This window comes from Typopeltis vanoorti, chromosome 19, assembly GCF_054136105.1.
Source record: "Typopeltis vanoorti isolate ZY-2024b chromosome 19, IOZ_Tvanoo_1.0, whole genome shotgun sequence".
NCBI lineage: Eukaryota > Metazoa > Arthropoda > Arachnida > Uropygi > Thelyphonidae > Typopeltis > Typopeltis vanoorti.
This window is the reverse complement of record NC_143567.1, coordinates 55,928,986-55,946,481: the sequence shown is the minus strand read 5'-3', so window position 1 is coordinate 55,946,481 and position 17,496 is coordinate 55,928,986. Positions and strand designations below refer to the sequence as shown.

The following is a 17,496-nucleotide window of genomic DNA, read 5'->3' as shown; positions in this document are numbered from 1 at the left end:
CTGGTATTCTATGTCTGTAAGTTGCATGTGTTCTGAAGGGCCGATTTGTCTGTATGCGAGATGAAAAACCCGAGTTTCCGGGAGAAAAAACCCTGCTACCTCCGTATGAGATCGGCTAACTCACCTTCGATTGAAATCGTCCAGATAAAGATTCCTCCCATCGCGACGAGAATCAAACTTGGGCGCCTATTAAAATCGAAGGGCGTAATGTACCGTCGTTCTTCCAATTGTGCTATGGAGGCACTTGTACGTATTAATTACGTTGATTAGAGCAGAATTTGAAATTCATAATTATTCTGCAACAAAATTATCGTACATTTTGAAAAATTTGCACTATATACAGAACAACTTATTAATTATTAAAAAAATATATATATATATATAAAACCTTCAAACAGATTCAATATTTTAAAAAAAAAGTTTAAAAACATCTTCTATTACATCATTTTTTAATTAATTAATTTATTTATTTTAGAAAAATACATGTATTATCGTGGGCAAAGTGCATGTCTTCCTCCATCTACTGGCAAAGTGGCACCCGTAATAAAAGAAGCTGCATCGGACGATAAAAATGCAATGGTGTTGGCTACCTCTTCAGGTGTTCCAGGTCGACCAAGAGCATGAGTGGTTTTACTATGTTCTAAAAACTGGGGGAAGGGGTGGGTGGAAGAAATAGAGGTGCAGAGTAGGGAGACCAAAGAGAAATAATATTCAAACAGCATAGTATATGTGTATATATATATATATATATAAAATTTGTAAATGTTAGCTGAAATGAAACCTTCAAAATAGCATCAACTTTTGATGTTCATTTTTATTCAGAAGAAAATATTATAAATTAGTTTAAATGACTGATACCGAGAGACAAAGAGGTGACATGATTTATTTAAAAAGATACTACTAGTTTGCTAGTTTCGTTGAATGGATCAACTTCTTCAGGCATCACAATCAAAGAAATATACAAAAAATAACAGAGACTTAAAAATTGTATTAACAGTACTAGTACAAAAGACAGTAGTATATTTTGAAAACAGTAATGCGAGCTTGAGTTCCAAATAAAAGTTGACTACATGCTGTCACAAGTGCGCCAGTATTGAACAGAGGCAATGTGTGATCAGAGAGATTGAAACTTAAGCTGTTGTTGATATGGGAAGAATCTAAGGTAATTTCTCTAGATTCGACAATCTTTCTTTCAAGTTCATCATAGCAAACATGGATATTAGAAGTTTGTGTCCAGTCCACTAAGCGTTGGCAGTCTTCATCTGAGTTAACAGAAAAAAGAACATTGCTAGAGAGAGAGAGCGCTGGCTCTAGTCCTGTTGTACGAAATATCTCTACGGTGTTCTTCCATACATAAAAGGATGGATTTAGCAGTCTGGCCATAGTATGGCTTTCCATAATCACATAAAATCTTGTAGACTCTTAGGAACTGAGTGGGAAGATGTTTCTCTTTAGGTTTACTAAGTATGGAGCGAAGTTTTGGGAGCATAGTGAAGCAAGTTCTGAAGCTAAATTTCTTGAAAATTTTAGCCAGTTTTGGTGAAAGAGAGCTGATGTAAGGCAAAGAAATAAAGGTTCTGGGGGGAAGAGGGATCTTCAGAAGCAGTTGAGTGACAGAAAGAAATTTGTCAATCTTATTAGGAGAGAAACCATTATTAATAAAAGTCTTTTTAAGAAAAAGGAGTTCATTTTCAATTTCTGTTTCTTCTGTTAATAAAGATTTGGTCTGGTGTGCTAAGGTGGAAATAATATCAAATTTTTGCAGAGGGTAGTGATGGGAAGAAGCATGAAGGTATCTGTCAGTATGAGTAGGTTTTCTAAAAACTGAGATTTTGATTCGTAGTAGAGGTTCGGTGTAGTGGTTGAAGCAGTTGAGACAGTTGTAGGTGTCCTCCCGTGATGAGTCTTCGGACTCCTTGGAGGTGTAAGGAATAATATTAATAATGATAATACTTTCAGAACATCTGGTAAGTATTAAAAGTATTAAGTATTAAGTTCTGAAAGTATTAAAATCACATGACATGTTAGGTCCCAAACTATCATCATATAGTGAATCACTTTTTTTTTTCCTCACTTGAAGATGCATGTAATTGTTAATAAGGTTTTTAAGCAGTCATATAATATATTATTATTATTATTATTATTAAACAAGACCTCATGGAGTCAAAGACTCATCTGGGAGGTCCTTTTATCTCACACACATCTCATCATACTGCGTCTTAAACACATTCAAACTCCTTGCAGACACCACACTCTCAGGCAAGGTATTCCAATCACTCACAACTCTGCACGAAAAAACCTGCCTCTCACTCCCCTACTCACACCCTCTTTATACAGTTTCCAGGGATGACCTCTGGTTCTCCCCTGATCTCCCACTATTCTCTGTAGAACTTCTCCACCATTGATCCTATAACAACCCCTTACCAACTTGTAGGTCTCTATCATATCTCCCCTCTTCCTTCTCTCCACTGACTCTGCAAATTACATCTTTTCAATCTTTCCTCATACTCGACATTCCACAGGTCAGAAACTACCTTAGTCAGTCGCCTTTGGACCCTTTCCAACATCTCTTCATCCTTCTGAAAACCAGGTGACCAAATCTGGGCACAATAGTCCATGTGTGGCCTAATCAAAGCCTTATACAACGGAACAAGAATCTCCCTACTTCTACACGTCAGTGTCCTCCGCATCATTCCCAGAAGTCTTTATGTTGTCTTCACAATTTTGGCGATGTGTCCCCTAAATTTTAGATCCTTATCCACTATCACCCCCAGATCTCTTATTTCCTCTACTTCCAACAATATATTCTCACCAAGCATAAATTCTGCATCCCATCTTTGTTTCCCAAATTTTAAAACCTTACATTTTGCAACACTGAACTCACATCCCTCATTCCTGTGCCCAATCACTCAATTTATTCAAGTCTTCTTGCAAGGCCACAACATCTTCACTGCTCTTTATGGTTCGTCCCAACTTTGCATCATCTGCAAACAACTGAATATCTCCATCCAAATCTTCGCCAATATCATTAATATACAAGTTAAATAGTAATGGCCCTAAAACAGATCCCTGAGGCACTCCACTAGTGACTTTCCTTTTCCTGGATATTGCACCCCCATACACAACTTGTTGATACCTATCAGATAGCCAGTCTCCAATCCAATGCACTAATCTATTATCCAATCCCATCTGCTCTAGTTTGACTGTCAACTTATCATGAGGTACTCTATCAAAAGCTTTTGTGAAATACAAGTATATTACTGTGTATCCTTCTCCTCTGTAATATGTGTGTAAATGGCATAATCCGGTCTGGGGGTCTTTCCCCCCAGAGGCAAAGCTACATGCCACCAGATGGGTCCCCAGGTTGCAGATCGGGAAATGGCCACCAGAGATGGTGGCTAACTGCGAATAGCCAATTAGCAGTCCTGGACAAGAAGCGGTAATACTAATAGGATGTGGTGGGTTAGTGGACAACTCCAGTAACTCTATAAAATGCCACAGAAGTCCAATGACGGTACTGTGTCAAGGCGAGCTTAGGCCACCCTAAGTCTAAATCTATATGCTCCTTCTGATTCTCTCCCAGGCTCTTCAAGGAAGACTAAGGGTTTGTCAGATAAGTGTCGATGTGCTGACAGTAAAAAGAAAACATGATTGAAATCTGATGCCAAAGAATAAGAGAAAAGACTCATGCTGGCTCGGATATCGCCCGATCAAATAAGGTCCGCGTCCCCAATCGAGTAATCGGGGTTGGATCGAAAAATCAGTTACTGAAAACAAAGACAAAAAAATCAAACTCAGGCCTGTAAAGGATGGAATATCAATTGGCACATGCAATGTCCGTACACTCTGGGCAACTGGAAAATTGCAGTTGCTTCAAGAAGAAATGAAGAAATACAGATGTGATATATTGGGTATTTCAGAAATGAGATAGACATTGTCAGGAGAATCAAATGGCAGAAGAATTCTCTGGTCAGGAAATGAAAGTAAGCATGAAGCAGGTGTAGGTTTCCTGCTAAGTAACAAGGCCTGTCAGGCAATGATAGGATACAAACCAGTTAGTGAAAGAATAATGGTTGCAAGATTCAGTGCCCAACCATTTAATATTGCGACCATTCAAATATATGGGCCCACTGCAGAGAGTGCAGATGAAAACATTGAGAGATTTTACAGGGATCTACAACTAGAAATTGATGAGGTGCCAAAGCAGGATATACTCATCATTGGAGGAGACTAGAATGCAAAGATTGGCAAAAATAACACAGGATGGGAAAAGGTTATGGGAAAATTTGGATATGGAGAAAGAAATCAATACAGAGAGATGCTTCTGGAATTTGCCATGGATAACAACCTGATGATTTGCAATACCAAATTCCAACAAAAAGATTGTCGTAAATGGCCGTGGCGCTCCTTCAATGGCAAACAGGAATATGATCGACTTGATATTAACAGACCAGAAATGGAGAACCTCAGTTCAACAGTGCAGATCATTCCAAGGAGCTGATATTGATTTGGACCACAGCTTAGTGATTGCAAATATAAGACTAAAATTGAAACAGAAGTACAAAGGAAAGTTCCAAAAAGCTAGAGACATCTCAAAACTAAATGAAGATAGGTTAAGAACAGCATATCAGAACATACTGGAAACTAAGCATAAGACCCCAAGTGAATAACAAAATATAAATACAAGAGCAGAACGACTGACTACAGTGCTAAAAAAAGCAGTAGAGGAAGTAATTCCTGAAAGAGAAAAGATCAACAAGAAATGGATAACTCAGGAAACTCTAAAATTGGTACAAGAGAAAACAGAACTGAAACTTAAAAGAGATAATTCAGAGGAAGCAGATGAGTTATACTGTCAAAAATGCAATGAAGTATGGAAAGCAGCAAGATCCGATAAAGCCAAATGGTTGGAGGACCAGTGCAAAGAGAGAGGTCTACAAACTTATAAGAAATGTCAATAGGAAGTGGCAAACAAGATGAGTAGCAGTCAAAGATGAAAATGATAAAGTATTGATGGACAAGACAAAAATCATACTCAGATGGATAAGATATTGCAGTGAACTATATAAAAATCAACTAAACGATACTGCAACAGAAGTAATCAGAGAACTAAAAGCAATCTCTCCACCAGCAGAGATCTTTGAAAATGACATTTTGGAAGAGGAGGCAAATAAGGCTATAAAACATCTCAAGAACAACAAGAGTCCTGGAAATGACAACATAATAGGCGAGATGCTAAAATATGGGGGAGAATCAGTTGTAAAAGAAATACATAAGCTATATAATGAAATATGGAGATTAGGGTATGCCCCCAAAGAGTGGAAAAAATCGGTCTTGGTTGTTCTTCATAAGAAAGGCAGTGCTTCAGAATGCACCAATTACAGAACTATTGCATTAACGAGTCATCTTGGCAAAGTGCTGATGAAAATACTAACAGAATGCATGAAGGGGCATATGGAGGCACATCTTCTGGATGGGAAGCCGGATTTCGACAAGATCGAACTATAGTGTAACAAATACTCGCACTAAGACTAATAGCAGAGAAAGCTTGAAGAAAGAACAAAAAGATATACTGCTGTTTCGTGGACTTCCAAAAAGCATTTGATAATATTGACCAAAATATAACATGGGATGTCTTGGAATCCTATGGTGTGGACAATAAATTGATCTGCCTGATGAAAGATATAAACAGCCAAGCACAAGCAAAAATCAGAATACCAGGTGAGACTGGTTTGCCACTAGTCAAAGCACAAGACAAGCGGACCCAATATCACCAATCATCTTCATCACACATCTGGGAAGAACACTAGTTAAGATTAAAGAAGAAGGTGCAGGCATTTCAATAAATGGCATGAGAATAAACTACCTCTACTTTGCCAATGACATCGTCCTGATTGAAGAAGACACAGCAAGGTTGGAACAGACATTGCAAACACTATACACAGAAGGAAAAAGATATGGGCTAAATGTCAACTTTGAAAAAACTAAAACAATGATATTCGGACAACAGGAGTTACTGAACAGAGTTACAATAGACATATTTCAACTGGAAAATGCTGAACATTTCACATATCTTGGATGCCACATGACGCATGACTTGGACCCCAAAAAAAGAGATAAAAATCAGAATAGCCAGAGCAACAACTATTTTAAAAGTCATGGACAAAATATGGAAGTGCCGAGCTATAAAGATGCAAACTAAACTGCACATTATAGAAACCTGTATCTTCAGCAGCATGCTCTATGGATGCGAGGCCTGGGTACTCCTGAGAGAATCTGAAAGGAGGATATTGGCATTTGAGAGGAAGTGCTATAGAAAGATCTTGAGAATAAGCCAGATACAGAAAGTGAACACTGAGGAAATCTATAGACAAATACAACCAAAAGAAAACCTAAACAAGAAAATAATCAAAAGGAAACTACGTCTATTTGGCCATATATGTAGAATGAATGATGAGAGAAAATTAAAAACGTTTGGAATGATTGAAGGAAAGAACAAAAGAGGAAGAGCAAACAGAGAATGGGGTGATGACATCGTCAAATGGTGCAGAAACTCTATACACAAACTGAGTCATCTTGCACAAAATAATAGAATGCAATAGAAGAATCATATCAAGATGGCAGCAGGCACCTACGGGCATTGGACCCATGGTTGTTGTTGATGATGATGAAATGGCATAAATAAAGCATTTATGTCAGATATGCAAATGAAAAATTTAGGTATAATAACTGTCACAACAAAAAAAGTTATTCTTAATAGCTTAGCTTAAGGAAACATGCTTAAAATACTATTAAATGTTATTTTCATTTCAGAAAATTAAGATTGCCATGTTTATAGATAACTGTGGTATTAACTAGTGTAGCATTTTTCGCTTCACTAAGAACTTTTTCTTTGTTTAAATAACTGTAACAACAGTAGTGCAAGGTAAGTGATGTGAGGTAAAAAAAGATATGGCTTTATTAAAGTATACATGGGAACAATAACCTCTCTGTCACTGCTTATTGGTGTTCTTCAATAACCACATAATTAGATGTGCTGTTTTGGTTACTTATATATATCCTCTAAACTTCAACTCCCTGTCCACAGTCACACCCAAGTCCTTAGCCTCAACAGTTTCCTGCAATTCAGTTCCATCAATATAGTGTGCAGCTTGTCATCACCTTACACTTGGCCACATTAAACTGGCAGCCATTCACCTTTGCCCATACTGCTGGTCTGTTTAAGTCTTCCTGCAGTATCTCTGCATCACATTCATTTACTATTGCTCTTCTCAGTTTAGCACTGTCAGCAAACAACTGATTATTTCCTGTGAAATCACAACAGAGGACCAAGTACTGAGCCCTGTGGTTACACCACTGGTCACTTGCTTTCTCCTGAACTCAACTCCTTTGTTTCAATAAGAAAATAACATGAATAGTCATATTTAAATAAATTATAATGCTAGAATAAACTCACATAAAATATTCTTTCATTAGTATAATTTTTGCCTAAGTATCAAAGGTATCTTCAGTACAAGAATATAAAAAGCTAATAGAACAATAACTGACAAAAAATGTGTATATATATATATATATGATTAAATAAAATAAAGTTAGGTAAGATAATTTTTCCTAACTTCATTTTATTTAACTGTGTGTGCACATATATATATATATATATATATATATATACTAGGCGGCCCATCCCCCTAACGCCCCCCCCCCCGAGTTCCGGACTGGTAGGTCGCTTCTCCTTGAATTCTGATGACTCGAATTTTGAAAACTTGGACTGTTAGGCTGGTTCTCCTTGAATTCAAATGACCCGAAAGGGGGAGAATCCCCCTGGTGCCCCCCCCCAGAGTTCCGGACTGGTAGGCCGGTTCTCCTTGAATTCTGATGACTCGAATTTTGAAAACTTGGACTGTTAGGCTGGTTCTCCTTGAATTCAAATGACCCGAAAGGGGGGGAATCCCCCTGGTGCCCCCCCCCAGAGTTCCAGACTGGTAGGCCGGTTCTCCTTGAATTCTGATGACTCGAATTTTGAAAACTCAAAGGCCCCCCCCCCCGGCGCATAAGTCATCCAACCCTTGAGTTCCGGACTGTTAGGCTGGTTCTCCTTGAATTCAAAAATTCAAATGACTCGAAAGGGGGAGGGGGGATCCCCCCCCCAAGTTCCGGACTAGTAGGCCTGTTCTCCTTGAATTCTGACAACTTGAATTTTGAAGACTGGACACTCAGGGTTGCCCTGAGTTTCAAAACGATTCAAATAACTTGACAAAAAATGTGACACAAAAATGTTACAAAAAAACCTTATCATTTTATGTTATAGAGGAGATATATATATATATATTTTTTTTTTTTTTTAATTAGTTAGAAAATTTAATGACCTTTTTTAGTTATCTTACATTGGCTACATAAGGTGGTGCCCTTTGGAATTGTCAATTATTGTTCGATGTATGAACAATTAACACATTAAATGTTATTAAATCCAGTTAAAAGTTATTTCAGAAATTTGCCTAATCATTTACAACCTGACAAATTTTGAAAAAAAAAAAAAATGTTTCAACCTCTTCTAGGTGGGACTATTGAAAGCAAAAAAAATGTTACAGAATATACAAATTTAGATACCTGCATAATACTATCATAAGTACCATGCCAACAAAAGTTGAAATACTTGATCTACAATATTTCTGGAGATCTTTATTGATTACATAAGAAAAGTGGACATTAAGGATCCAACATTATTTCAAAGCAGAATGTTTGTAGAAACTTATGAGTTTTATAAAATTTGACCCAAGAACTTATGAGAATATAATCCTCAGCATCTGAGTTGCATTAGCTTGCACTACTTAAAAGAACACAACCACTGCTCAAGTGCCCATATGTTCACCTTTAATGCATTTTTTAAGATTTCACTGGCCTGAGCTGTTTTGAACTAGTTGGTTCTCTTCAGACACCACTATATAAGTAATGGGTCGGCTCCAAAAACTAGGCAATCCCCCAGATAATTCTAAACTCAATGAGTAGCCCAAAGGATCATTTAAATAGGTGGTGGTTCTACTCAGTGACAGGCTCATCCTACCACCAAGCAGAACTGCTCATATTCCAGGGAAAGGCATTCACTAAAGTGGTGCCGATAGAGGCCACCCCCAGAAACGCCAATCCCTGGATACTCAAGAGCTCTCCCAAGGCAGAAACCTTAAGAGAGCAAAAACTCTCATTCAGTGCTAAAGAAATCAAATGTGAAAAAAATGTATTTTTTGTAAGTGAACTCTTCGGTGCATAAATATAATCACTAAAGAAAGAGCAAGAGCATGTACTGACCGAGAGTTCTCTGACATTTGATTTATTTAGCGCTGAATGAGAGTTCTCTTAAGGTTTCTTCTGGTCTTTGAAGAGAACCAACAGCTGTCAGGCCAGTGAAATCTTTAAAAAATGCAATAATAAAAGGCAAACATATGGGAGCTTGGGCAGCAGTCATGTTCTTTTAAGTAGTGCAAGCTAAGAAACTCGTACTGAGGATTGTATTCTCGTAAGTTCTAAGGTCAATATTTATGAAACTTTCATAAGTTTCTACAAACTTATGAAATAATGCTGGATCCTTAATAATCACTTTTTCTATATAAGTTTACATTTCAGGAATGAAGCCATATGGCTCTTTCTTTAGTAATTAAAAGATTATATATTTAGTTTAATCCTTTATCCAAGGGTAAACAAACAAAGTTTGTGCCTGAAGTATCTTCAAGATTGGGGAAACTCATGGCAAAGTTAGACTAAGTTCTCATCACTTTCCTTAGTATCCCATAATGCAAAGCACATCTCCTTCTGGACATATATAATGTAATGCATTATGGGAAATGTCACTACTCAGACCAGTTTCGACCTTTATCAGTGGGAGCCAGACCCAGAGGTGATACCAAGGTTGAAGCAATGCAGAACTCATATTTCCATATGCCAGTTGCCAAAAGGTGTCACACCTTATTATTAAATTACTCTGGATTAAAGAAGGATGTTGGAAGTATTTTCCCGCTTGGTTAGACTATAAATTATATATTTAGTTTAATCATTTATCCAAATGTAAGCAAAGTTTGCACCTGAAGTATCTTCGGGACTGGGGCAACTCGTGGCAAAGGTGGGCTAAGTTCTAAAACCTTTAGGCAACTGGCATATGGAAATATGAGTTCTGCATTGCTTCAACCTTAGTATCACCTCTGGGTCTGGCTCAAACTGACGAGACCTCAACAAAGGTCAAAACTGGTTGGAAGCTTGGGTGATGAATGGCAATGCTGTAGCCCATGAAGTTTTAATTGAGGCTCGGCTGTTGCTGTCACCCAGGTCCTGGGTGTGTGTGTGTGGGGGGATAATGAATGGCAATGCTGTAGCCCGTGAAGTTAACTGAGGCACGGCTGTGGCTGTTATCCCTCGGATGAGATATGAGTTAATGAGAGGCTCTGCTCAGTGGGGGGGAGCCTGCCACAGTGTAGAGTCAACCGGTTCTGAGAGTTCTTCTCAGTGGCAGTGTGAGCCTGTTACTGAAGGGAACAACACTGAGTTTTTGGAGTTTGACCTGTACTTGAACATTCAATAAAGGTCAAAACCGGTCTGGGTAGTGACCCTTCCCACAATGCATAGCATTATACATGTCCACAAGGAGATGTGCTTTGCATTATGGAATACTAAGGAAAGTAATGAGAACTTAATCCACCTTTGCCACGAGTTGCCTCAGTTCTGAAGATTCTTCAGGCACAAACTTTGTTTGCTTACACTTGGATAAAGGATTAAGCTAAATATATAATTTATAGTCTAATCAAGTGGGAAAAAACTTCCAACAGTAATTAAAAGATCTTTACTGATTTTTTTTTTTTTTTAATTACTTCCACATACAAAAAGTCATAAGCCTAATAGCAAACCCGTGCTGTGTAATCTATTGAAGGCTGCAGTCTTTGAGGAATACTTCATGGGCAAGGTCATTTTGCAGAACTGAGTGAGATGGAAGAAAAGAAGAATAGAAGCAGCAAGTTGTAGGAGTCAGCAATTCACCTATAAAAGAATATTGGGTAGCTGTTGTCTATGTTATTGTAGGGTTAACAAAAATGAGAAACATGATGGATGCCAGTTCTGCTGAATAGTACCCATTGCAATACATATAAAAGAGATAAACTGCATAAATTAACCATCTCGGAGTGGTCAATTAGCATGCCCTCTTCTGGATAGCATCAAGAATGTATCAAGAATTTTTTGGTGCACTAGCCTAAGCAAAAAAGAATGCAAAGTTGTTCCTGAAAGTTGAGAATGCTACAGAAGTAGTGCGATTATGCCAGGAAAGGCTGAGTAAGTGTCAGTCTGAGAAGAGAAACTTGGTCTTGAATATTAAGCTGAGCATTATCGAAGGTAAGAGGAAAAAAACTAAGGCCTTTGGAGGGGGTGGGAAGAAATTGTGTTTTGGAAGCATTAAAGGTGATTGGTAGTTATCACCCCCCCCCCCCAACCTTGAAGGATGGTATGGAGATAAGAGTTTAGGACTGATTGTAGATAATCTGGAAACTTGAGATATTTGAGCACTGCAGGGTTTGTTGTACAAGCAAGAGGAATAAAGTGTGCTATCATCAGCAAAATTATCAACAGAGTCTGAGGTCAGTTAGGGTAAGTCGTTTATGTAGGTGAAGAAAAAGGTGGATGGGTAAGAGAGTGTATTAGTGGAAAGTTGAAAGAGAACACCACTTTAAGCAGTTAATGATTTAAAAGAAAGCTGCAATCCAATTACAAAGAGCAGAACAGACCATAAGATGGTAATCTGTTGAAAGCCCACAATAGCAAACTCTATCAAATGTCTTGAAAGTATTGAGTGCAGGTTTCTCCAAGTCTTTGCTTGACTTTCCAAAGCATCTGATAGGGTTTGTTATTGAAGAAATTTTCAGCAAATTGCCATCTTATGATCTGTTTCCACCCTTTGTGACTGGATTGTGAGTTTTATGTATCCAGAGGACAGTGATATAGGTGAGGAGATCTGCTGCAGATCTTCATCATCAGAATCCATAATTGTTCAATTAATTGACATTTCTCCAGGTGTCAAAGAAGTTGACTGTAGATGACTTACTCCATTACTTTAGACACCACCAAGGTCCGAGAACTAGTCAATAGTTTGAGGATAGCTACTCATCTTATTATTTTTTTTTGAATCAGCTGTATATGGGCTTACTTTCATGTAGTGTGAGATGGATGTAAACCTGAGTATAATACAGTGTAGAGATTATATAGGAGCAGTGTTAGTTGAAAAGCACATCTCTTGAGAACAACTGGTAGAATACCATCCGGATCAGGTCTTTTTTTTTTTTTTTTTTTGTTATCTGGATTGTTCAAGTTCTTCTGTCTTTATTCAGAATACTACAGGATGCATGTAATACAATGTTCCAAGTAATGATGGAGGTGATTAGCCTTGATCATCTATGCAATATCCTGTATTATTCTTCCGTGCAACTGCCATTGGTGTAAAAGGCAAGTTTTCTACATTTAGTTCTTTCGAAGTGGATGAATGAAGCTGGCATTTTTTTCGCAAGCCTTTTTTTTTATATATTTATTTATTTTTTTTTTATTGGACAGCACTAGTACACTTTGTCAAAAAACCATAGATTGGATATTGGGTAGGAATTCTGAATTCATACATTGCTTTTGTCAGATACTGCCTTATGAGTTTCCATGCATTGTCAACTTCTTTTCTACTCAACTCATCTACCCAACATACTGATGCTAACTGACTACAGAGTTTCCTATAATCATCTGCTTTATACTTCCACGTGTATCCATTTTTGACAGTGACTTTTTCTTGTTTTATCACTTCCCAAACAAGTACCTTATGATTATTCTCACCAACCAGAGGCAGTGTCAATACTTCATTAACAACTACATCTTGTGAAGTTATCACCAAATTAAAAACATTAAAGCCTCTAGTTGCTTCAATCATGTGCTGCTTAAGATACTTATCTCTCGGAAATCCACAAACTCGTTCTTCTTGTTCCCATACACTATCTCCTCCTTCCAGTCTATAATCCTGTAATTAAAGTCTCCCATCAGGATCACCTTCTTTTTACATGCCCAACTAATTTGCCTAAATATTATATTTCACAATCAGTATTCTCGGCATTCCCTGGCCTATAATAGCATCCTATCAGATAAACTAACCTGTTTATTTCAACTTCACACCAGACAGATTCAAAATCTGTGCATGCACTATACACTTCCACACTTTTGCAGACACAATTATTCTGCAATCATTAATGCGGATTGCATTTTAAATGAATTTCACTGTAAAAAAAACCTGGTGCTAAGGAGCTTTTGGCTAAAAATACAGGAATAAGTTGTTGCTGTTGATGTTATTATTATTATTAATGCACCCTTCATGGAGTCGGCAGATATTGATCGTGGGAGAGTCATTCAACTGACAACATATTTATCATCGTCATCAAATTCCTGCCATGTACCCACAAGGGGTGTACAGGATATGATAGTACTACATGAAAAAATTATATCATTACTAACTTCCTATCTACAATTTTCCTCCAAATCAGTCTGTTACTTGTCAAGACTCCAACATTATCAGATCTTATATTTCTATCATCTAAGGCACTTTGTACCGTATCAATCCACCTATATCTTGGTCTTCCTCTGGGTCGTTTTCCTGCCAACCTGGCAGAGAACACTTGTTTTGCTAATCTTTCCTTGCCCATTCTGTTTAGGTGACCATACCACCTGAGATTAGCTCTGCTAACGCATTCCTGGATGCTGATAATGTCAAGTTCTTTCCTAATATCCTCGTTTTTAATATGATACTGCCATTGATTCCATCTGTTCACGCCTATAATCTTTCTCAGGACTCTCATATCTGCAGTCTCTAGTCTTTGGTCAAGTGTTTTACTTCTGACCCAGCTCTCAGATCCATAAGTTAAAACTGGTTTGAACACTGTCTTGTATACAGCTAATTTAGTGTTCCGACTAATTTCTCTCTTATTCCATATGAATTTATTCAATTGACTTCCCACCATACCAGCTTTGCTGATTCTGTTGTCCATTTCTATATTTAATTTACCATCTTCAGTAAAAATCGTGGTTAAGTAGTTGAAATGTTTTACTTGTTCCACAGGTTTCTCCATTCACAACACAGTTGACATTTTCAATGATTCTGCCTGTTTTCATTGTCTCTGTCTTTTTATTGCTGACCTTCATACCATATCTATTACAACAGCTATTCAATTTAGTCAGAGAATCTTGCAGACTTGTAGCAGATTTATTTAGAAGTATAACATCATCCACATAAAGCAAAGAGCTGACATTAACATCTCCAATTTTGATATCATGTTTAATACCACTTTCTTTCATAATGTGATCCATATAGATAATGAATAACAGAGAGGATAATGTACATCCTTGTCTCACACCAGATTTAACATTAAACCATCTTCCTGTACTTCCTTCAATTCTAACTGCTGACTTACAACTCAAATAAAGACCAAGTATTGCTTGATATAATGCCCCATTGACACCATATAACTGCAGCGTATTGAACAGCTTCTCTCTTGACACCTTATCATATGCCTTTTCCAAATCGACAAAACTTAAATACAGATCTTTGTTATATTCCCATGCTTTCTCAACCATTTGTCGTAAAGTGAAGATCTGATCCTGACAGCCTCTGTGTGGCCTGAATCCAGCTTGTTCTTCACCAAGCTTTTCTTCCACAATTCTTCTCAACCGTTTCTCAAGTATACTTGCATAGATCTTGCCAGAAACACTCAGTAGGGAAATACCTCTGTAATTCTCACATTCAGTTTTATTTCCCTATTTATATATGGGTACTATGAGAGCTCAACTCCAATCATCGGGAATTCGTCCCTCTGTCCAGGCTTTCTGAACTATGCAGTACAGCCAGACTGAAAGACTCTTATACCACCATACTTCAGCATTTCTGGTCGAATATCATCTACTCCAGCTGCCTTTCCACATTTCAAGCTTTTGATGGCTTTTTCTACTTCAAGTATGGATATGTATTCCTGCCTGCATGACTGGTCGGTGTTTTTTACCACTGTGCTGTCATCACTGCTTGTTTCATTTAGCAGTTTTTCAAAGTAATTACTCCATATTTCAAGGATATCTTTTTCTCCCGTTTTCATGTCACCTTTATCATCTCTAACTCCTTTTACAGCACTCTTTCCTCCATTCCTAAGCTTCTTCAACAACCTCCAGAATATTTTGCCACCTTCTTGATATTTATTTTCTATATTCTTGCCAAAGTCTTCCCATGACTTTTGTTTAGCTAGTTTTACACAGTGTTTAGCATTCTTGCATTTGTCTCTATATTCTCTAAGAGCACAAGCTGACTTATTTGCCAGGAACTTTTGATATGCTTTCTTCTTTTCCTTCACTGCCTCTTTAACTTCCTGTGTCCACCATGGAGTTCTGATTTTTTTTATCCTTGCAAACAACCTCACCACATCCCTTTCTGGCAGAATCAATCAATGTTTTCTTCAGCGTTTGCCAATGAATATCCAAGGTTTGATTCCTGTTCTCAAACTCTTTCATTTTTTTTTCAATAATCTTTGTGTATTTTAGTCTACAGTTCACATCTGAGAGCTGCTCAACTTTTATTCGCTTTAAATCTTTCTTACATGTTATTCTTTTCAATATGAAATTCAATTTTATCCTGCTCAAGACTAAATAGTGATCACTTCCAATTTCAAATCCTCTGTACACTCTGGTGTCCTGCACCAGGGAGAAAACATAACTATCAACAATAACATAGTCAATGAGACTTTTCTTATTCCTAGCCTCTTCTCTTCATGTGCATTTGTGCACATTTCTATGTTGGAACAGTGGTGTTAGTAATAACCAGTCCATGTCCTGAGCAGAAATCTAACAGGTATTTGCCATTATTCTTAGCTTTGCTCTTTTCTCCAAATTTTCCCAAAATATTTTTGTATGTCTCACAATCATTTCCTACTCTGCTATTTAGATCCAGAACAAGGACCAACTTTTCCTTTTTCATTGTGTCAGCTGCTTTTTCTAAAGCCTCAAAAAATTCCTCCACTTCTACCTTAGTAGAACCTTCTGTGGGACCACAGGCACAAATAAGTCTCATTGTCCAGTTCCCCATTCTCATATTTGCCCACATTACTCTACTTGAGACTGACTGCCATTCAAGAAGATTAGCCCCGTATTTTGTGTTGAATACTATGGCTACTCCATCTTTTCCTTGATTGTCATTGTCTGAATATAACATTTTGTATTTATTGCTCAGAAAGATCTCACCAGTTTTCATCTTTTTTGTTTCAGTAACTGCTATTATGTCGATCTGGTACTTATCTACTTCCTCAGCTAGCTCCATTTCTTTGCCATTCAGGCTTCTTACGTTGATAGTACCGATCTTTAACTCTGGTGATGTTGAGTTATGGTTTGTTTTCAGATTTGGATTTGTTTCAGTAGCTGACTTTTCGCCCTGGTTCCCTGGCAAAAACAACAGGGGCCTTGTTTAACTGGGTGACGCCCCAGCCAGCATGAAATTTTTATCGTGTCTATTTTATGATATTTATCATGCCAAATCTTAAAATCATTAACATTCCTTGCATTAACAACACATTCTGGTAAAGCGTTCCATTTACTGACAATTGTCCATGTAAAAAACCTACTCCTCACATCCCTCTTCACCACAATCCTACATAACTTTCAGGGATGCCTTCTACTCTTTGTATAATCTCATCTGGATTAATCCAATAAAATCCTCTCATTAACTTAAATGTCTCTATCATATTACCTCTTTTCCTCCAATCCACTAAACTCTGCAATACACATTTTTTCAACCTCTCTCCATAGCCAGCAGTCGAAAGTCCTGATATTGTGTTAGTCACAAATGGATTTGTAAAAAGTCTGCACCCTCGCCAATGTTTCCACATCACACGGAAAATCAGGTAACCAGATTTGAGCAAAACAGTCCAAGTGTGGTCTAACCAGTACTTTATACAGTGGAAAACCACTTCCTTATCCCTACATGTTAGAGTATTTCTTTATCATAGGAGCACTACAATGTGCAGGGTTTGCAACACTAAAAAATATGCCCTCTAAACTTCAGTCTATCAACCATCACTCCCAAATCTCTAATCTCATCCACTTCCTGCAGTATGGCATCATTGATATAGTACACAGCCTGATATTTCTGCACTCCAAAATGCAACACCTTGTACTTATTGATATTAAAACTATAACCCCACTTTTCGTCCAAGTAAAATGTCTATTCAAATCTTCCTTAAGGGAATTAACATCAGCAGTACTACTTATAATTCTTCCTAACTTTGCATCATCACCAAACAACCGAAGATCCCTATTCAGTCCACATGATTTATCAGTTACAAACAATTTAAATAGCAGGGGCCCAAGAACAGAACCCTGAGGCACATCATAGACAACCTGCTAGTATCGTTCAGAGAGCCAATATCTGATCCATGTAACCAATATAATATCTATTCCCTTTGC

The 17,496-nt window shown here is 37.5% G+C and overlaps 1 protein-coding gene across 7 annotated transcripts in view; it reads right to left on the bottom strand.

Annotated features, from left to right (window-relative positions):
- Positions 1-288: 288 nt before the first annotated feature.
- LOC150096138 (uncharacterized) overlaps positions 289-17,496 on the bottom strand; it is a 205,330-nt gene continuing 188,122 nt past the window's right edge. For 6 of the 7 annotated variants that reach the window (XM_090408911.1, XM_090408915.1, XM_090408913.1 and 3 more), the window contains one exon: positions 292-647. In XM_090408911.1, the coding sequence (XP_090265037.1) occupies positions 489-647 (159 nt within the window). In that variant the 3' untranslated portion in view covers positions 292-488. Of the gene's footprint in view, positions 648-17,496 lie in introns of all 7 variants that reach the window. The other variant, XM_090408912.1, reaches the window with a different exon arrangement.